General features: G+C 44.6%; 2 protein-coding genes across 19 annotated transcripts in view; one reads left to right on the forward strand and one right to left on the reverse strand.

Moving 5' to 3' along the window:
- Positions 1–13,725, forward strand: part of KIAA1217 (KIAA1217 ortholog) — a 343,074-nt gene extending 329,349 nt beyond the window's left edge. For 7 of the 15 annotated variants that reach the window (XM_056483268.1, XM_056483273.1, XM_056483267.1 and 4 more), the window contains 7 exons: positions 1,829–1,983; positions 2,588–2,734; positions 6,001–6,120; positions 8,987–9,064; positions 9,175–10,845; positions 11,301–11,423; positions 12,127–13,725. In XM_056483268.1, coding sequence (XP_056339243.1) covers positions 1,829–1,983; positions 2,588–2,734; positions 6,001–6,120; positions 8,987–9,064; positions 9,175–10,845; positions 11,301–11,423; positions 12,127–12,618 — 2,786 coding nt within the window. In that variant the 3' untranslated portion in view covers positions 12,619–13,725. Of the gene's footprint in view, positions 1–1,828; positions 1,984–2,587; positions 2,735–6,000; positions 6,121–8,986; positions 9,065–9,174; positions 10,846–11,300; positions 11,460–12,126 lie in introns of those variants that run through there. The other 8 variants (XM_056483281.1, XM_056483280.1, XM_056483272.1 and 5 more) reach the window with 6 other exon arrangements.
- Positions 13,726–18,299: 4,574 nt separating this feature from the next.
- Positions 18,300–21,810, reverse strand: part of ARHGAP21 (Rho GTPase activating protein 21) — a 110,602-nt gene continuing 107,091 nt past the window's right edge. For all 4 annotated transcript variants that reach the window (XM_056483264.1, XM_056483266.1, XM_056483263.1 and 1 more), the window contains one exon: positions 18,300–20,885. In XM_056483264.1, the coding sequence (XP_056339239.1) occupies positions 19,152–20,885 (1,734 nt within the window). In that variant the 3' untranslated portion in view covers positions 18,300–19,151. The remainder of the gene's footprint in view (positions 20,886–21,810) is intronic.

The following is a 21,810-nucleotide window of genomic DNA, read 5'->3' on the forward strand; positions in this document are numbered from 1 at the left end:
ATCACAACCTCTCCTTAATGACTCCAGCTAAGGGATATGAGGGGGATTAGCCTTTGATAACCAGTGCACTTGCCACACTCAGTGACAGTGTTTCTTGCCTGTGTTTTTATCTCCCATTTTGAAGATGGAGATGGATGAATGTCTCAGAGATGTGAATGAGATGGTAGGAATAATGTTTTCTTTGTGCCCTCCATGTCTGTCATCCAACCTTGCTCTCATTAAGAGAAAAACTTTGAATTCTTGCAATCAGAGTCAGTTTGAGGGTAATGGGTTGTGCCCATTAAAAGGAGTAGGGATTTGCAAAGGCCCTACATCATAGTCTGCTAAACACCATCTTAGAGAATTACTCTGATTTTACAGCAGAAATACATCTGATGTAATTAAAAACTGAGTGGTGTGCATTGACCAAAGAAGTGGTCTAATGTAAATTGCAGCTGGAAATTGCTCTTCTTCCAATCCTGCAAGTGAGTGCCAGATAACCAGGGAGGGAGATAATACAACTGAACATTTCTTTAAGCTTAAGCAGCTTCAAAGAACATTTGAGCTGAGAAGGGAGCAGAGATGAGGCAGGGTCAGAAAAGGGCTCCATCCAGTCCCCAGGGCCAGCTGGAGTGTTGGAGGAGGCTGACAGAGCCCCAGGAGTGGGCAGTTATGCAATAATTTGCCCAGAGGGAACACTCAGCCCTAAACAGCTGGGTAATCCCAAAAGCAGGATGTTTTATCTCTCTGGATTATATTTATTCCAGCTGTTTATATAACACTGAGTAGCTGCAGAAAGGTTGTTCTTTTGCTCTTGGAAACAAACACTGTAAACAGCAGTGTGAAACTAGTGGCTGCTGCCATATTTATGATGCTTAGCCTGTAACCAGAACCACACAGGGACAGGTCATGAGCAGGGTAATGCTGCTTCTGGAAAAAATGCTGTGCAGGGACAGGGGGGAGGAGGAAGTGGCAGCTGTGGGGAAGCATCCTCAGGGGCAATGCCAGTTTGAAACTGGTCTTCTCTGGGAAGACTGTCCTCAGAAAGCAAGGGCTGGCTCTGCTTGGCCTTTGCAGTTGGTATTTGAATCATCTTGGCTTAGAATAATATGTAAAGGGCTCTTATGTGGTAATTTAAAGGCAAAACTGCACATTCCTGGAATTATAGCAAGTTAAGTGAAAATAATTGCTCCCTAAGAAGAGGACCAAGTGCAGTTACCTCTGGTGACCCCCTGCCCTTCTCAGGGATGAGAGGACTTACTGAAATGCAAAGGTGGCATCTCTAGAGTACTGCTTACATTTTCATTCAGCTTTTGTGTGAACTTAGCTGGTTGTGTCCAACTGTGACATAGAGAGAACTCTTCAGCTCCTTGTACCTTGTCAGCAGCACCTCCCAGGCAGAGCAGAAACTGTGCTGGGTGCTTCAGAATTACTGAGAACAGTGAGAAGGCTCCAGGTTGGTGTCTCACTGTATCCATGTCAGTGGTCCTGCTCTCAGAGGAGGCTGAGGTGCACTGCCTGTGGGCAGTATCCAGACATTGCATGCTGCTTCACTCTGCTCTTCTATCCCACTTCTACACCCATGGCTGACACCCAGCTACAGTGGCCTGGAGGACAGGAGCTTTGCTGAAAAATCCTGGGTGGAGTGATCCAGTTTCTGTGTACAAGTACAGCACTGTTCACTTCCATTTGAGGCAGTTACACTTGAATACTAAATGTGTTTCTGTTCATATATTCGGCCACAGGACCTTTTAAGACATTGTTTTGCTTTCCAGTTGAGGCAGGCATGCAAATACTATTTTCCTGTCCTTCACCCATGCTGACTTTGTGCTGCTCTGTTTGCCTGCAGAAGAAGCTGCTGATGGAGAGCAGGATAATGACAAGCTGACCAAGTCTCCACCTCCTCCACCTCCACGGCGCAGTTACCTGCCAGGCTCAGGGCTGACCACCACGAGATCAGGAGACGTCATCTACACGGCCAGGAAAGAGGCTGCTGCTCTCAAGGTTCAGTGATTCATACTCTGGGCAGTCAGGCTCCTTCCTGATGAGTTGTTGGCAAAGAGACAAGACACAGGATTGGGCCTCTAAACCACAAAATAAGTTGAGGCAGAGCTGTGTCCTGGAGAGCTGAAACTGCTCACCAGGATGCTCTTCTGCTAGGCCAAATGAACAAGTAAGATTTGATTAGTTCTGTTTACAGGAGTCTTGCTGCTCTTATCTCCTAGCAATGCAGCAGGGAAGTCACAGGCTGCTTTCATTTAGAGTGGTAAGAAGATTAAAAATAAAAAAAAATAAAAAAAAAAAAACAGATGGGGAAGATCAGGTCAGATTTGAGAGTGTTTTTACAGAAGTGTTGCAAATTAGTTTCTTTGGGCTTGTTTTCCCCATCTGTTCTGGGGAAGAAAGTGGAGGGAAGTCCAATTTAGGAAGCTTTTTAGTCTGTGAACATATAATCACATCAGCAGTATTGGTTGCTTTTGAACTGATGAAGTAGCAGGAAGAGGGACCTTGCAAGAGGGGAGCTGCAGTAGTGTTGAATTTTGGTGTTTATTTTGCATCAGGAGGGTTCAACTGTGTTATATGTCTGTGCTTTCTGATCCCCCTGTAGGAATGCAGTGAAGATGCTGGGCAAATAGCACAGCCCAAACACCCTAAAGAGGACCAGGCACTGTCTCGGAGCACAGGGCATGCTGTAGCACCAGCTGCAAAAGATGAGGAGGAAGAGGAAGGAGATAAAATAATGGCAGAATTACAGGTATGCCTTTTGAGTTGCACATGAGGACACCTGTGCCCAGTATCACTCCTAGGGCTTCAGTGCAATTTCTAGTTCAGAACATGAAGGAAAGTATTTCTGCCAGCCTCACCCAGTACCATTTGTTGCACTGAGTGTTACCCTTTCTGGAAGTACTACCAAATTATGTTCAAGAGTTCTGGAGCTGAAACAGTGGCCAAGAATGCAGTAGCTGCCACTGGAGAAGCTGCACATGCAGATGGGACAAGTAAAACATGGGTGTGCATTTGGTGGGGTGGTCCCTGGCCCAGTGTTGCTCACCTGGTACCAGACTGGCAAGGTGCTGAGAGCCTCTGTCACCTGTGCTAGCTTTGGGGGAGCAGGGAATAACTGGGTCTGCTCCTGGTGGGCTGTGCTATGGCCCAAAGTTTCCCAGAATGTTTGAACATGAGACATTGTCCATTCCCTGTGGTGTAACTGGTACATCCCTCTGCCAGTGGCTCAGAAGAGTGAGTGCTCCTTTGCTGGTCCTTCACTTAACATCACATAAGACTTCAGTTCATTTTAGTGGTGGCAATGCTGCAGTAAATGCCAACTATTCCAGCTACCATCAGTGAGCTCCAGCTTCCCAGGGCCACCCTCTGTGCCATTCCATGCCCACATGAGCAAAGGAGAGGTGGATCACCTTAACAGGCTGTATCTTCTGTCACAACATGAGATGATCCCTGCTGTCCAGCTGCCAGCAGTTGGGCTTGGTGCTGGCCAGGGAGCACTTGGAGCACAGGAGACATGGGCACTTAGCAGTAGCTGGTGCATCTGATGGGTGCACCCTGCTCCACTGCTCAGCTCTCACCCTCCAGAGCTGGTTTGCAGGAGGGAGAGCAGAAGTTCTCCTTATCCCCCCTCCATGTGCTCATGACCAGTGAGACAGGAGAGCTGGGGACACAGCAGCTGTCACAGCATCCCTGTCTCTAGGAAAGCAACCTCTGCCTTGCAACTGGGGACAATGAAGTGGAGGTTAAGGTCTGGATAGGGAGGCTGAGGGAAGCTAAGGAGGAGAAATAAGCATGGTTACTCGACAGGGAATGGGTGTTCAAATGCTGGCTTTGGGGACTAGCAATTCTCATTTTAAACCAATACAAGGTATATTTTAGAAGCTTAACAGAGTACCATGTTTTAGAAGAGGCAAGTTGCCTGATGTAAGAACTGCAGGCTCATTAGTTTGATGTCAGTCATAGGCAGAAAGATGGAAAATGAGATATGGAATTCAATCATTGAAGAACTAAGGGACAGATATGCCCTTTATGTTAACAGTTGTGCCAGTGAGCACAATGTAATGGGACAGAGAGCTGTCAAAGGAAACAACACTGATCAAATAACAGGTTTGACTGTTTAAACTGAATTGTATACCTATAAGCATTTTAGTAAGGCATTTGATCAAACATCACACAACAGTCTCATAAAAATATGGCACCTCAGAGTATACAAAAAAAAGACCTATTGCAGCATAATTGAGACCTGTCTGATTTTGAAATCACTGACCTTGATCCAGGTGTTTATAGACAGATCCCATAGGAAGCAGCAACAGGCCCATTGTCTCTCTGTGTTTTCATCAAAATCCTGGAAATACATTTAAAATTCTTACTGTGTAAATCATCTTAATTCAGACCAGTGAAGTATGACAGCAGAGACATGATAGCAAGCACTTAATGGTCACAATGCTTTGCTGAACTATAAAGTTCACATGAAGAACAATAACATATAGGCCAGGCCACAACTGCATGTCTTGGAAAGATACAGGAGTTGCAGAAACAGGCTGACAGGAGCTCCCAGGTCAGTGCTGTTGCCACGGAATTGTGTTTGCTTCAGGTGTAGATGTGAAAACATGGTGTGTTTTTATGTCTGTGTACAGGATCAGTGAGATCCACACTGTGCTCCTGCATCCATGACTAAGTATCCATTTGTCTCCCATTTGAAAAGCCTTTTAAGAACATGAATGTTCAGAAGAAACTTGAGTGCAATGTGAAGATTTTTAATGTAGCAGGAAAAGGCATCATAATACTCAGTGACTGTAGCACAAACTATTTGGAGACTGTTATAGATATTTGAGAGCAAAAGTGATAAAAAAATACCAAAGGGAAATAGCTTTTTTTTTTTTGACACTTAAGGCCTGAGGGACTTTGAGGATGCTTAACTCAAACCACATCACTGGTCTTACAAATGGGTAAGTTTGGGAAAAATCCATATCATCTATTGGAGGAGCCAAGACTATTTTTTCTAATAGTTTCATGTCATCTTAGATATTCTGGTCTGTTAACAGATACAAATAGGATGTAATGGAAAACCAGAAGGAAATCTGCATCCTGATTTTTTGCACTGGAGTTTTTTTGTTATCCTTACTTTTCTGATTTTGCATAAACATGCAATACTTATGAAGACTACAGTATTTAAAGAACAGGCCTGATTCTAACCTGTAATCAGGGCTATTAATTTAATGAGTTGCCAGGAATCAAATAATTGCCCTAATATATGGTATTGAAATACAATCTGACTGCATGTCACAGTGTGTCTGACTCCTGTGAGCACTCCCCCCTCCTTGCTGTGTCCTCCCTGCACATCTCACTGAAGGCAGGCCACATGCCAGTAGAGATTACAAAAATTCTGGTGAGGCACATTTGCTGCCTGCACTGCATAGTGATGGTGGCAGTGATGGTTTTCCTCCTCTAGATCTGGGAGCCAGCTGGATAGAGAAACTCAGAGGAAAAGAAAGGAGGATAGCAAAATAATTGGCTGAAAAGTCTGAGCCATGCCCTGGGGGATGCATGGTGGGACGCCAGAGTCCACAAACCCATAGGTTGTGAGAGTCAATTTATGGCTCTTTATCAAAGACTGTGACAAAGGAACATCTCCATGTTTAAGGTTTTAATAACAGTTTGTGTAGGAGAAGTGGAGTTAAGTAACTCTTGCAGGATTATCAGCCACAAGGGAATAGGTGCTGTCACAAGGCCCAAGTTTGTCATTGGCTTCCTCCTTGAGTTTGGATAATCTGTAGAACCTTTGTGGGTCTCCATCATCTGAAAATTCAGAAATCAAGCTTCTCCTCCTTACAGGGAGCACTGAAGTCAGCATGGTGCTAGTCTGAAATCTCTATTATTATCTCATGAGCTTGTGGAAAACATTGTTGAGCTGTGACTTTTAGAAACAAGTGCTCTCTTTATAGTTGGTCCTCTCCAGATATTTCTGTGTAAAAATTCTTGGTCTCCTGATAACCTGCAGTATTTATTTCCTAGGCTTTCCAGAAGTGCTCTTTTATGGATGTAAACTCAAACAGTCATGCTGAACAATCCAGAAATGATACACATGTTAAAGACATAAGGCCTGGGACTTTAATGCATCACAAGGAAAAGAAGGTAACAAGTGGCAATTGTAGACATGCCACCCAGTCTTGGCATAACCTTCTTTCCTTCAGAACTAATCTTATATCCTGCCTCCTGTTCTCTTTAACTCACCCACCACTGCCCACCGGTTTCCTTCCTGTTATCTCCTGTGGCTCAGAAACACCCACATGGAATTCTGAATTAAACTATATATGTCTCATTAGCAATTGTACAGTGGTTGCATGAAGTTTTATGAACCTGTGAAATCAAAACAGGATCCATCAGTTTCTGTCAGAGATGCTCGTGCTACTCAGAGCATCCTTCCCCTGCTGCTCTGGTGATGGATGCTGAAGCATCTCTCCTAAGCTTGAGGGGAGTTAATGGTTCCTCTCTGTCTCTAGAGCCAATTTGTGCTTTATTTTGTTTCATTTTTTTGGTTCCAGAAATAGTTGTTAGATATTCAGAAATCCCATTCAATTTATTGGATGACAGGATCAAAGTGAATGGGAGGAATTTGTTGTTATGCTCACAGTTAATGCCCAAAATTCAGTCATGGGACTGAGAAGAGGTGCCCTGTGTCTGGGGCTGTAGGCAGCTCAAGGTTAAATTTCACAGCTGTGCATGGGCTGGAGTTGCCAATTGAGTTGGTTTAATTTGGCAGGCAATGTGCAGGACAAGAAGAGGACAGGTATTTCTGTCTTTTCAGACCTCTTTTTTTTGTTTAGTAGTAATGAGTTGCATCACTGCTGGGGTTAGGGGGCTGTGCAGGCATGACAACCTGTCAGCCAAATGGCAGTTTTCAATGAAGGTGGGTATGGTGGGGAAGAAAACACAGCTCTTCAGCACAGCATTTCAACCCTCTCATGCATTCTGTGTGTGTATGCAAATTCTGCCAGGTCAGGGCATTGCACTTCAGGACTTGTGCTGGAGCTGCCCAAACTGCAGTTCTGGTCTAAAGCTGCAAACATCTGGCTGGGTGAGGGTACAGGTTCATGGGTATGAGGGAAAAAGGAAAAACTGTTCTGTGTGTATGACAGTGTTACAGAAGAAAAAAAGTGTGAGTTGATCCTCATTACTGCTGTTGTCAGAATGAGAAGATCATATTGTTACATGAAATCCTGGGTCATCACTCAGGATGCTGCACATCCTGTAGCACAAATAGTTCTTTGAAAAGTGCTGCCAAGTAATTGTCATAAACTAATATTTATTTGAATAACGCAGACTCCAGGAAATTAAGATTAATGAGATCTGTTTTTGTAATCTGACGTGACAGAGTGTTTATTGGCTTTAAATATGGAACATTATGGTCACGATAAAATCATTGAGGAAATGAGTTTTGTTGTGGTTTTATATTTTTTTTTTTTAGTAGAAGAGCAGAAGTTCCTAAAACGAGATATATTCTACAAGGACACCATGAGGTGTTTCACTGGTGCTCGAAACTAGAAGTGGAACTTGCTAAAAAAGGATATACAGTCCATATCCAGAGGCAGCAAGTGCCATTGAGTGACTTGGCCTTAATTCTGGGGGGTCTGACATGTCATGGGACTGGGAGGCACTGAACAAGTCCTGAGGGGATCACAAGCCCTGGTTTGGTTCCCAAAGTGCCTCTCAGGATGACTTCAGGCAGGCCTTGTGCTGTCCTGTTTGTATGAGAGCTCCTCCTCCTTTAGAATACGAGGGATGTCAGGGTATCCATGGAGCAGCTGCTCAGCCCTGTTACTGCTGAACGAGCCTTTGTGGAGCTAACTGTGACTCTGTCTATGAGTGACTTTCTTGCTTCTGTGTTTTGATTGTGAGTAAAGTTTGTCTGTGTAAAATCCTCCAATAGTACATAAGAAAACATCACATAAGGTGTGGGAGCTGTACCTGGTGACCCTCTGTGTGCCTGGGGCGTGCATGCCCAGCCAGGCTGGGGGTCTCTGCGCCGTCACTCATCCATCTCCCTTGGGACAGCAGTGCTCCTGACTGTTCTGCAGGTCTTGATGCTCACATGAGGATAATCTGTCCTTCTGCTGTGTTAGGAGTCAGCTTCCAGTCTAAAGCAGGCAATGTCAGCATTATTGCTTTTGGTTCACTGCCTTCAGGCACTCGAGGCAAAATTACTTTCCTTCTTGGTGAGCTGTCTTTTGACTGTAGGCTTCTTTCTTATTCATGGTCCTGGTGTCTCCTCAGGTCAGTCCTTCACCCTGATCATTGGTGTTTCTCCTAAGTTGTCACTAGCACTTAATCCAAATCCCAGAGAAAAGCCTGGTGTTATGAAACAGCATTTCCAGGGGTCCTCACTTGGAAATAAAGAAAAAAGTCCCCCTGAAGTTTCATTGCTGAGAATAAACATACTTCTTTTGAGCCAGTGGATGACCTCTCTGTTTGGTGTTTGGCATTTCTGCTATAAGTGAATGTAGCTCAGTGTTTCATTCTGCACTTCCACAGGCACCACAGGGTGCCACTGTAATTCTGATGGAATACTAAGCTGCAGCAAGGTTTTAGAAATGCTCAGACTGTAATGATACTAATTGTGATGGAGCAGCACTGCTCAGGTGTGACCTTCTGCTCATTAGAAAGAGCAAAATGTAACTTGAAAATCAGCTTTTATTGGTATAAAGCTTCCTTTCAAGGCAAGCCAGACTCACTGTCAGCCCTTCCACATCAGCCTCCCTTTGATGTGTCCCAGCAGAATGTGACCAGATACTGTGAGACTTTCAGATTCAATCTTATAAAAACACAGGGGGATGCAGGGCAGGGGTTTAGCAGGAGGGTGAAGAGGTCATGGAGCACTGTGTTGGAAATAAGGTAACTAATGTGCTTATGCATATTCTGGAGGCCTTGTTAAAACAAGGTAACATCCCATCCTCACCTAATGCATAGCACAAAACAGTAACATCATGCACTGTTCTGCCAGAATTTGGAATTTTGCCCCGAAGAAAGACAGGAATCAGATGACAGCTTGAGACATGTCTCTGCAGCAGTAAATGGAGTGGTGAGTTCACGAGGTCTGCACTTCCCCTGAGATTAATCTTGGGGGAAGAAAAAAAAGTCCTGTAAAGATAAAAGCCCTGAATAACTAAGTAATCCAACTTTCCCCCTTAGGTGTATGGGGCTACAACAGGATCTCCCACAGATAGTGACCATCCTAAAGAGAAGAGGGAAGGGAGAGCTGAAGAAGAATTGGGTTCTGATTCATCCAGTACAGCTGACAGTAAAATTGGCTTTTCAATGAATGACAGTCCTACATTTAGCAAGGGTTTGTTTGTAGACAGTACAGACTATTCTAACAAAAACCTTCAGAATATGAGCACAAACCTGTCTGGTGTCAGTTTGCCAGAGGAGGACAAACGAAGAGGGGCTCAAGATATCTTAGGATCCCATTTTCCAGCCACTGAGACTGGAAAACAAAAGCCAAACTACAGACTGTCAAGAGATGCTCCCCAGGGCGTGCTGCAGGGTGAAGCCTTGCAGGGCACAGGCAAGCACATCCCCGTCAGCAGCGTTGCCCCTGTGCTGAGGCACACGCAGGAGGCTGCGGGGCCTCAGCCTGCCCTGCAGGAGCAAGAACTTTCTGCAGGCAACTACAGTCAGGTTGTGCTGAGATCCAAAGTGTCCAGAACAAACAGCAGTGAAGAGACAGACTCTCCAGCCAGCTCTCCAAGTGAAGAGAACCCACCCACAGAAAACATTGCCTTCATGATTACTAAAACAGCTGTGCAGGTGCTGTCGAGTGGGGAGGTTCACGACATCGTCAGCCGGAAAGGAGGAGATGTGCAGACTGTCAACATCGACGTGAGGAAGGATGTGGCATCAGAGAAAGGCATCCCTGAGAGCACAGACAGCGAAGAGCCCGTGGTGTGTCTGGACAAAAAGCCTGTCATCATCATTTTTGATGAACCGATGGATATTCGGTCAGCGTACAAACGGCTTTCTACAATTTTTGAGGAATGTGATGAGGAATTGGAAAAAATGATGACAGATGAAAAGATAGAAGAAGAAGAGGAGGAGGAAGAAAATGAAGCACATGAAGTCTCTGAGAGGCAGAAGGAAGAGTCACCAGTAGCTAATGACAGAAAAGCAACCACAGAGGATTCTGCAGCCCATGGTCCCCAGGGGCAGTACCTGTTTAACCTTCAGTCTGACTCTGCAGAAAGCACAGCTCCTGCAGAGGAGGAAAGCACAAAGACAAATTTTAACAAATACCGTCAGATCTATGGGCTAAACACAGAAGCAAACTCAGACTCTGCTGATCAGTTGGGAAGCAGGCAAGATTCTAAGAAAAAATTTAAGTTTAAATTCCCTAAAAAGCAGCTGGCCGCTCTGACACAGGCGATACGGACAGGAACCAAAACTGGGAAGAAGACCTTGCAGGTTGTGGTCTATGAAGAAGAGGAGGAAGATGGGACCCTGAAGCAGCACAAGGAAGCAAAGAGATTTGAAATCACTAGGTCTCAGTCTGAGAGTGATAAAAGTCCTTCTGGGAAGCAAGAGGGACCCTCTGGAGCTGCAGTGTCCCTGTCTAGGACTGATGAAATTCGACAGAGCACATACAGAACGCTAGACAGCCTTGAGCAGACTATAAAGCAGCTGGAGAACACCATCAGTGAAATGAGTCCAAAACCTATCCCTGAAAACACATACACCTCTGAGGGAAGCACTGTCCCCTTCTCTGCCCAGATAGTACCAGAGACCCCATCCCGAGAGCGTGTAGTGCTGGATGAGAGCCTTGCTGGTGTAGAGCCCCCTGCATCACTCCCAGCCACTTCACGTAAGGTACCTTAGTCTGAGAAATCAAACCTCCAGCTGCTTTCTAAAATCTGCAATAATCACCATTAAACAAGAGGGTCTTGTGATTTGTTTGCTTCCTTTCAGGTGGCTTGTTTGGGCTCCCCACGAGGTGTCTAACAGCTAATAGACAGTGGTTTTTGGGGGATTTTTTAATCTGTGCTGCTGATTGGTGATGGGCAAATGCAGGGGAGCTGGGTTGAATAATCCGCTGTGTGAAATGACAAGTGTCACTGACATGAAATCCAGGCTGATCAGTAGCTGAGCAGTTTTCTCCATTTGATTCTGGAAATTAACACCTGCGGTGTGAAGCTCCTGAACTTTCCCTGCATGTAGTACTGTGGCTTTTTTTCGGCGCATGGTGTGCAGTGCTCCCTTCAAGCACTCTGGCCCTGACCACGCCTTCTTGTCTCCCCTCCCTGCCCCTCCACTCGTTTCCACAGGGCTCCAGCGCTGCCTCCCAGACAAGCCGGATGCCAGTCCCCATGGCCTCAAAAACTAGGCAAGGGAGCATGGAGAAACCAGGCAAACAGCACAAGCTGCAGGATCCACGCCAATACAGACAGGTAGTTTTACCCTAAACCCGCTGTTCGGATGGACATTTCTTGTTGTTTGTTTATTTAAAAACTCCAGTAACTGACTGAGATTATACCAAATATCGGATGCCTGAGGTCTAACTGGACATCCTGGATCCTGGGGGCATGACAGTACTGATCTTTTCACCATGCTTGTGCATGCATGTCTGCAATAAAACACCTGCTGCTTTTTTTGTTTGGTTGGGGTTTGGGTTGTTTGTTTGTTTGTTTGTTTGTTTATTTGGTTTAGTTTTTTTGGGGTTTTTTTTTGGTTTTTTTTAACTATGTTATTCAGCTGTAATTTAAGACATCAACTACCTGTTTACTTTCCGTTTGGTTAACGTGGTGGTTCTTAGGAGTGGGAGTGCTTGTGTTCAGTGTTGCAGGAAGCCTGGACTAACCCGTCGGTGCAGGTGGCGGTGGGTGTTAACCGGGATCACCTAATGCCAGCATGGCCGCGCAGTCCTGCTCTGTAACACGTAGGTCGCGCTTTCACCGAGCTCTCGTGGCTCTCTCTATGCACTCTCCCTTGGGCACTTTGGGTTTTCTACCAGATCCAGTCCGTGGCTGCAGGACTTAGCTCAGGCCTCGAACTGTTAGTTCTGATTCTCTGTAGGGCTGTTTTCCCAGGTCCTGTTGGTTTATTGTGTTACTGGCTTTCTGACAAACTGTCTCCTGACATCTTTATTTGCAGGCTAATGGAAGTGCTAAGAAAGCTGGTGGGGACTATAAAGCTACTTCTCCTACCCTACCTGCTTCTAAGATCCCAGCCTTTTCTCCCACTTCTGGGAAAAGCAGCTCAGCACCTGCTTCTAGCGGTGACAGCTCTAACCCTCTTAATCCACCTACTAAAACCTCCATTCCTTCCTCCTCCCTTCTCGCTCCTCAGACAGGTCGCATCACTTACTCTACCTCCCTCATCCCCTCTGTCTCTAACGGTTCCTCCAAGTTTCAGAGCCCCACTTACCCAGGGAAAGGTCACCTCTCCTTCTCGCTGCAGACTCAGAACGGCCGACCACCCCCTCCTTCCTCCTCTACCTCCCCCCCCTCCTCTATCTCCCCTCCCTCCCTGAGCCAAGGTATGAAGAGCATCAGGACAATCCACACCCCTAGTTTCAACAGCTACAAGGCACAGAACGGGAATGCCGGCAAGCCCGCCCCATCCACGGTCAAGGAGCCATCCTAAAGGCTAAGCACAGCACACCTGCCAGGTCACCAAGGCTTTTTGTTCACTTTCAGAGAATCCGCAGCCAATATTTTAACCAGGGAATGTAACCATTTTATTGTATCGCTGGAGGCTTAATACTAATCACGTGCTAAATACTGAGTTACTACACTAGATTAGAGTGAAGCTTTTTGGAAAACGGTTGCTGTTGTAATGATAAAAGAGCATTTTCTTTCTATAGGCAGCATCTTACAAAAAGTGTGAAGGTGTGTGAGTGAACTTGACTGTGTGTGCACAGCAGTGTACTGAGCATGGGGAATTGTATGGTTAAAAATTTACTAAGTTGTTTTGTATAAAGCTATTTTTCATTATGGGGTCTAGAAATGAACAGAGATATACTAAAGTGTGATTATATTCAACTGTAAAACTGAAACTAAAATATTTTTCTTTTATTTTGGTGTTATTTAGCTTTGTTACAGATTTCTATTTTTGTCAACAAATGTCATGGTTCCTTTCAAGATCTTTTTGCCAAAACATTTTGATACTATTGTAATGTACATTTGAAAGTAGTATGCTGGACAGTAAACCTCTGCACAAGAAACAGAACAAGACTGGTCTTATGCGTGTATGAGGCAACTCAACTTATTGCACTGCCATTCAGATTATATTTAAGAATTTGCCAGACAAGGAAAAAATAAATTGTTTTACACATATAGATAGTTGCTGATTACTTTTTTTCTTAGCTAAATCCACCCTTTTTCCTTCACTTTTATTTTACTGAGACCTGGTAGCCCATTAACTCATTGTGGATTTTAAAATGTACACTTCAGTACTGTTCTGTATACTGGCAAACCTTTGTACATATCTATAAATATCTATAAATAAATAAATACTGTATGTGGCTGGGCACATAGAGTAGTTTTACCACACCAAAGTTAATTTTTATGCATGCTTAAAGATATATATGGGGAAGGGTTGAAAAAGATGGATATCAGTTAAATAGGAGAAGAGCAAGAAACTTGCATAGCTAATGGTTTTGTAAATAAATTTATTTGTATAACACCATAATGTAATATACAGAACTATGATAAGCAAAGATCTTTACAAAAATAAAGGGCTGCATGCTTATTTATTTGTATTTTGTCACTAGTAACTTTTCGGATGGTCTCAATTGGCTGATCAGCTGTTTGCCTGAGGGTGGTAAGCCATTAGGAGAAAACTTTATTTTCCCCAGATTAAGGACATACATAGTTATTAATTTCAAAATGGGGTCTTTGAAACTGCTGCTGATAAAAGCTTCTTGCTGGAACTCCAAGTCAGAAAACCAGCAAGCAAAGAAAAACCTTTGAGTGACTGAATGAGGTTACATCCCTTCCACCTTGAGGTATTCCTTGTTTTATTTCCCCTTGTGAAAGGGGGAATTTCCTAGAAGCATCATTCCAGAGCAGTGCCCTGCACATCACATGCAGCTGGAGAATAAGCACTGAGCCATCCCTCAGGAACATTCCCCAGGGACACAGCCCTGTCTGCCTCCAGTGCCTCAGGTGGTGCCATCCCCTCCCTGGCACAGTAGCTTTGACTCTGGGCTGAGCCAGGCCAGGATGGGCTGGGGCTCCTGAGCCAAGGCAAAGTGTGGGGCACAGTCAGAGCATCCACAGGGAGCCTCTGGAGAGAATCCTCCCCTGCAGCCAGGATGAACAGCAGGGACTGGAGGCTCCAGTGCCTGCTCTGTTCTGCCCTTTCTCACACATGGAGTACGGCATTCCCTGCTCCAAAGGGAACCTGCCTCATCCTGTGCTGTAGCTTGTTACCAGCTCCCTGTGCAACAGAGAGCACACACAGAGCACCAGCAGGCTGGGTACCCTCCTCCCAACCTCAGGCTAAATGATGGATGGAGCAGGATTTGTTCCTGTTTGTTTGTCTGACACCTCCCAAGGATTGGACACTTAATGAAAAGGTGACTTACTAATAAATGGTCTGTAATGGCACTTGAGGTGTCCCCCATGAGCTGTGGCACTGGCAGGCAGGGTCTCCCATGGCTCTGGCACTGCTCCCACAGCTGCTGCTCAGAGCTTCTGCAGCACAGTCTCTGTATCTGGCTGAATTTAGACAGGGACAATGGTTTTATCATTAACCAAGGCCCCTGCAGCCACTGGTGTGCACAGGCAGCAAGGCAGTGCTGTGCTCAGTGCCTGTGATGGTCACTGTGAAAATTGCCATCAGGCAGCGAACACTACACCCACCTGAGGCCTCAGCTACATTGTGACCTGCACTTCTGGTGCAGCTCTCAGTGCTGGGGTGCGGCACCCCCAGGAAACAACAGGCTCAGCCAGCTCATAACCCACTGCACAGGCAGGACTGCCACCAGTCAAGAACTGTTTACTCCCTCTCCATCCTGCATCCAGAAATGAAGTTATCGGGCTTTCACAAACAGGCAGGGAAGAGCTGTACACAGGTTCTCACCCAGCAAAACTATCAAGTCTTTAAATAAATTCCTTGGACACAGAAGAAATCAGAACTGGACACTAGTGAAAAAGACACGTTTCCCACTGCAAACCTGTTATGAAGAGCAGTTTTGGTGAAGGTGGCTGCCGCTGAAGTTTGGATCAAGCCATGGCACAGGTACCACTGCAAGAGCAGCTGTGCCCAGCCCCACTGCTCTGAAATCCAGCAGTGAGGCAGCTCACTGAAGGAACTGGAAGGTGAGCAGGACCTTCCTGCTGCCTGCTGTAGTCAGAGCCAGCCAAGGACTTCACAGCAGAGTGAGCACCATCCGTGTCAGCCAGTTCTTCCAACCAAAGTGACCCAGCAGAGCCCCTGTGCTGGGCAGGACACAGAGCTGGGAAGGCAGAGCCAAAGAGGGTGCATGTAGCAGGAAAAGGGAGGGATGTGCAGGACATCTGAAGTGTACAGGGCCAAAGTCCATCTGATCCCCACTGAAAGGCAGGTTTAAGGACTCATGGATTCAATAGCAGATGGTTAAAGGCAGGTTTTTTTAGTCTCCTTGACTGGGAGCCACAGGTACATGCACCACTTCAGCCCAGCTTTAAACCATCCCCACTCAGGCCACTCATCAGCCCATGCCCCTTTCCAAAGGCTAGCACAATTAATTGGTTAATTACTATCTAAAAGTGAATGGTGTTACCACCTGGCTTTGGGAACAAAACCACAGCTTTTTGTAGCAAATGAGGCCACATTTCAAACTTATCCTGCCTGAACAAAGTGGAGAGGCTCTCAGAGGCTGCACAGGAACCCAAGGCCCTTCATGTGCAGCTCTGCAGCAGCACAAAGGAAGTTACTAAACTGTCTGGACTGTGGCCATGTCTTAATTCCACAGCAACAGTGCTGTGAGCGATACTAATGGGGACCGTAACAAGTCCTTTAAATCCTTACAAAGCAGTCACACAGCACCTTCCAGCCACCACACTGCAGAACAGGCACTTCAGACTAAACCACTCATCACCACTGAAGCAGGAATTGGTGTTAGGGACCGTTTAAAAAATCCATACACTACCATTCCAATCAACAGGTTTTTATTATTTCTCCATCAGATCTCAGCTTTTCCTGTCCCTAACAACTTGCAGCTTCACAGCTCCAACCCTCAGACCCAAAGTACTTTCAAAGCCTGCCTGAATCCTTCTAATGAAATACAGGAACAAAAATTGGATATAAATAGCAATGTGTAGGAATTTTGTTTAAACATTAAAAAACATTCCTTTTTGCTCCATGACCAAACACTGGCACAGCTTGCCCAGGGAAGTTGTGGAGCTTTCAACTATATTAAAAGATTAAATCCCAGCCATAGTCCCAGTCCAGAGCAATCTGCCCTGGCTGCACAAGAGCTCAGTGATCCCTGCCCACCTCACCTGCTCTGCAACCCTGTGGAGTTGCCCATCCCACTGAATCCAGCTTCCTGAGGGGACAGCATCCACCTCAGGACAGTCTGTTGTATGCATGCAGTTCCCTCCTTGAGTCAATCAATCAGGCTGTCACCCTTCTCTTCCACAGGAGGGGGAAAAAGAGCAAGGAAAAAAAAATCCACAACACAGTAAAAAACAACTACAGATAAAGATCTGAGGTAGCTGCTGTTAAGATCGGGGCATAGCAATGACTCCTAAAAACGTCTGTTTTCTCAGCTCCCACACTGGCTGAAATTTTAGGTGACCCAAATCTTGGCAGTCTTCAAGAAGCAGAAAAAGCATCAGCATTTTTCCAGCCTCACATATGCAGTCACTCACTACTTTCTTCAGGGGGACTCAGTAACCTCCTCTCCCTGATGCCCCTGGGAGATGCTCCCAAGTCATGGGTTTCCCATGCATGTTCCACACTACCAGTGCAGCAGCAGAAAATACCATGGAGGCTGATGAGCTTGAAGAAATTTGTACCTCCAGCACTGTCAGCAAATACAAGTCATGTTTTGTGTGTTTGTTTTCTAAGTTCCTAATTTTTTCTTCATTTAATACAATTACAGTTTTATGTTTTCAAGACAAAAGTTGACAGCATTGTGTCTGGGTTCAGGAGTAAAATTATCAGTTATCTATAAACACAACAAAATGGAAATTAACCCATCAAAGGGGCTGTCAAAGCAGAGGATGGTGCAGACCCCCAGGCTCCCCTGTGCACCTCCCTACGTACACTCTTTCACTGAGAGGACTTCTGTGACTTCCTGTGGATGCTCAGCACACACTGATGAGCTGCTGAGACTAATGAGGGGACAAAACACAGCTCCAGTAGAAGACAATGGGTACCCGATGATGAACAGCATTTAGAGGTGCCACAACACTATTCTGAAAGCCCAGTAAAACGTTCAAGTGCACTTTACTGTCATGACTGAAACAAAAGCCATCCTCAGTTACTCTGCCCTTCACAAAACACACCCATTCCTCCTGACACTGCACACAGGAACACTGCTAATGCACCCACCTCCCTCTGCTCCGGGGGAAAAGACATTTTACTTTGCATGGAGACCACAAGAACATGGCTCATTTTTATGGGACCTGGTATTAGATGCACCCAATTACGTAGTGAGAACTTTCACAGAGGTCAGCTGTTACATCTGGGACTTTTCTTCAGAGCCAATTTTTATAACGATTTCTCAGAAGGATCAAAACCAGAGCACATCAAAGCACAGGACTGTTACAGTCACTCGGAAAAGAAATGAGGTCTGCCTAAAAGCACATCAGCCAACACATCCCAGCACCACAATTCCTTCTCCTTGCACTAACTGGGCACACTGATAAGAGATTTAATCCTCTGCCAAGCAGGAAGAGGGTAAGACACACGGACACATGAACAACTGCTTTAAGTTGGTGTGCAAGAACATACAATAAAAAAAATATAACAGACAGAGTTCATACACAGATGAGTTTTTAGGGTAAAAACACTTTTTTTAAAGTTAAAATTATAAAAAGTCCAAGACCCAAACTGCAGTATTGTTCTCACTGGCAGATACTAATACTCATTCTGACTTTACAAAACCTGCACATTAAACATAAACCCACTTGCTGTGTACCTTAGAATCAAATTATGTATCAAGATGAAGATATTAGCCAACTGAATTTCTTTCACCTGCTGACCTGCACAGTGTAGCCTCACAAACAAAAGATTAATGAGAGGTGTCCTTCATCCAAGAGCAGCTGCTGACTGCAACTTATAAACGTGACATTTCAGAACTGTTCATCAGGAAGAACTCAAATCACCCAAAGAGTCACCAAAACAATTTTATTTCCAGTGTTTAAGTGGGTATGCACACAGGCATGATACAGGTTTGGATTCATTAGGTCTTCATGCAGAATTATATTCTCGATAAAAGAAACCAGTTCCATCCAGTATCCACTATCTACACGCCTATGTTACAACATTTATATCAAATCTGGTATCTGAAGAAAAGATACACATGTAATATGTACAGTTAAGTTACTTATTTTACAGAAAGATTAGAAATTCAAGTCACATAAAACTCAAAATCTGTATTAAAATTGGAAATATAAAACTCCAATATTTACTGGAATGCCTAAGGAATGGAAGCTCTGTAGCCACCTGTGTTAACATTTGTAAAATGTAATGAAACTCATTAACAGTAAAATGCATTCATTTGTTTGTAATAAGTTTCTCTAATTTAGCAATATGGCACCCTAACAAACCAAATGAATTTATAATGAGGCACTTGTTAGTGACTAAACCAAAAGAACAATTTTCCTGCATACTAATGCTGGCCAACTCTCAGTCAGAAAACCATGTATACACTACACAGCATGTTGCATCAGATGCTTTGTTCAACATTTGTATGCAGCCATCAAATATACTTTTTCTTAAAATATATATATATATATACTTTAACTTTAGTGTTCTTCTGGCTGTGGTAATGCACTGTGAAGACGTTCCACAGAGCACATTGATGAAACCAGCCCAAATGAAGGCTGCATAACAACAACAGTACAGGAAAAAAAATTATATATGTACACACACACACGCACACACACACGCACACACAGAGTTACTGGGAAGTGTAACAGTAAGTTAATGAATTGCTGCAGTGGACATATCTCCCCATTTCAAAGATACTGGTAAAATCGAGATCTAACCACTTGGGTCCCAGACAGTTTATGAGGATGGGCATCAACTGCTGGGCTGAAGTTGTTTTTGTTCATGTTCTGGTAATTTTCACCATTTACCTGGTCTGGTGGCTGAAATGGTCCCGAAGGTGGTGTTCTATTAATTAAAGTCAAGCTGCTGGAAGAGCTGCCTTCATCTGCCTGCATCTCTGCAGATGAGGGCAGTTCTACCTTTGATACCTCTGCTAAGTTAGTGTTCTCAAGTCTGGGCTTTCCAGTTTCACCCGTATTAAGGTCAGTTGTGCTAGTGCGTAAACGTTCTCGTGCAAGCCAGTCCGAGATCGACAGGTCCTGGGCTGGACATTTGGGCTTCAACCGAGTCACAGCTGAAAGCTCAGATTCTCTCTCTCTACTTTGACTTGGTTCTTGAGCTTTCCAAGCATTCAGGACGCTTATTTCAGCAAAATCCCTCTGCCCTCCAAGTGTGTGCCTTCGCCTGATATTCTTTCTCTTTGCAGTCTCTGCAGAGTTAGCTTTCTGATTCCCAACTCCAAACATGTCATCAGCAGATGATTTGAGTCGCAGCTTTAACCTGTCTGTAATCTTGAGTCTCCACGTAGGTTCTTGTTTGTCAGCCTCGCTTTTGGCAGATGTAGCTAAACTGCTTGTAGATCTTCCTTTTTTCATGATGTCAAACATTTTGGTCACAGTAGGCAAGTCCTTCTCACTCTTCGCATCCCCTGACCCCTCACTGTCTGTTTTGTGCCGTGCAGACTTTCTCCTGGAGAGTGTATCACATTCGATAAGTTTGTGTGAGCTAAAAAGTCTGCGGCTCTCTAACTTTGGCGTGGAACTTCCCTCAGTACAACTTACTTCGCTTTCTTCAGAGTTCCTCCGACTGGTCTTTGCCACTTCTGGAACTTTCCCTTTGGACAGCCTTTCGGCAGCAGCGCTGGTAGCAAAGACAGGGAAGTCACTTTCACTGTCCGTCTCCATCGGGCGCCCTTCGCTGATCAATTCACTTCTTTCATCATCAGCTTCTTCTCCCTTGCTTTCTGTCACTGACTGCACCTCAGGGCTCAGCATACTGGCATCTAAACCAGTCAGATACATAGTAGATGAAGTAGTTGAGTAATCTGAGGTGATGGAGCTGACATCAGCTGCTAAAAACTCATTGTGTTTAATTTCAGGGCTGGCTACTTTTTTGCATGAGTATCTGTGCTGGGAAGCCTGGGAGGAAGTGCTTAGCATAGTGCCAGAATCAGACACTGTCTCCTCAACCTGGGAAGAAGATTGTGAAATAGGCATTTTTGGGTTATTCTTCTGCATGGTTTGAGGACAGTTGGTATTTGATGATTTTGTACATTTTTCATGGTAAGGCAGTGAAGGTTCCTCTGTCAGGATATTTTCTCTCTTTAATGACTTCTTTTCATCCTTTACAACATTCACATCTTTTTTACTGCTGTTCTCTTTTTCCTTCAGGACAAACATCCTTTGTTTTCTCCCTATCTCTCTCTCTCTTTCATATTCCCCTTTAGCTGTGTTCTCTTTTGCTGTGTCAGCACGAGATTGTTCTGCAAGCTCCTTCTTGAAAAACACATTATCCAACTCATCCTCTGAGCTACTTGGTTGTGGTTTCTCTTTCGTTTTTTTCCGCTTGCGACTAGCTGCTGCAAAAATGGAGGACACAAGCAGTTCCTTGCTATACTGATCCTTTCCAGAACCCCAAGAACCCTGTTAAAAAAAGGGAGAGGACATAATTAATTCTTTCAAAAGGAAACATTCAATATTGAACAGTTAAAAAACACATCTTGAGGTTCACAGTAGAAAGTGCATCTTCATTCAAGAAACATTTACATGCTCTTTCTGTACTTGAAATGACATTGCCCAAAAAGTGAATTCCCTTCCTGAGCATTCTACTTTTTATCTGAGTCCCTTCAACTTAACAAAGACTAATTTGTGTATACCACTATTTAGTTTTTGACTGATTAATAAAACAGGTCCCATTGCAGTAAGAAAACCTTTTCAAGACCGGTTTGCAATTGCTTCACAGATGCCTCACAATCCCTCCTTTCAAGGTCTTACCTATTCAAAAAGGCTAATTGCTCCATTTTTCAGTTCATCTTTCATCTTTCAGACTGAGTTTGTAAATGGTATCAATTAATTACTGCCAATAAAATGAATGTTACTCAAAGCCAGTTAAAGTGCAGAAAATTTAAAAATAAACTTCCTTATTTTAGAGGAATTTACCTTTAAAATAGCACAGAAACAATAAAAGTACAAGCCAAATTATTCCATTTTATGAATTAAAAACTATTTTCACTACTCTAACATTACCACCTGGCCCCTTCAAAGCTGTGCACCTTTCCTACCTAATGCCTCTGCTACAGGCAGTGAGTGTGGTGTCCTGGAAATTGGGCTATTTTGAGGAAACAGCTGAGCCACCAAACATCCTCACAGAGCAGCTGTGTTGGCACCTCCACAATGAACCAGCAGGATGCTCTGAGTCCTATTCCCAGCTCCAAGGGGGGCACACCTGGAATGCAGGCCAGCACAGAGCTGTGCCATGACCACACCAAGGTCAGCTGTGTGCTGCCCTGTCAGCCTCTGCTACAGACACCCAGTGTTACAGCTACTGAACAACAGACCAGGAGACAAA

Source organism: Oenanthe melanoleuca, chromosome 2 (genome assembly GCF_029582105.1).
Source record: "Oenanthe melanoleuca isolate GR-GAL-2019-014 chromosome 2, OMel1.0, whole genome shotgun sequence".
NCBI classification, from domain to species: Eukaryota; Metazoa; Chordata; class Aves; order Passeriformes; family Muscicapidae; genus Oenanthe; species Oenanthe melanoleuca.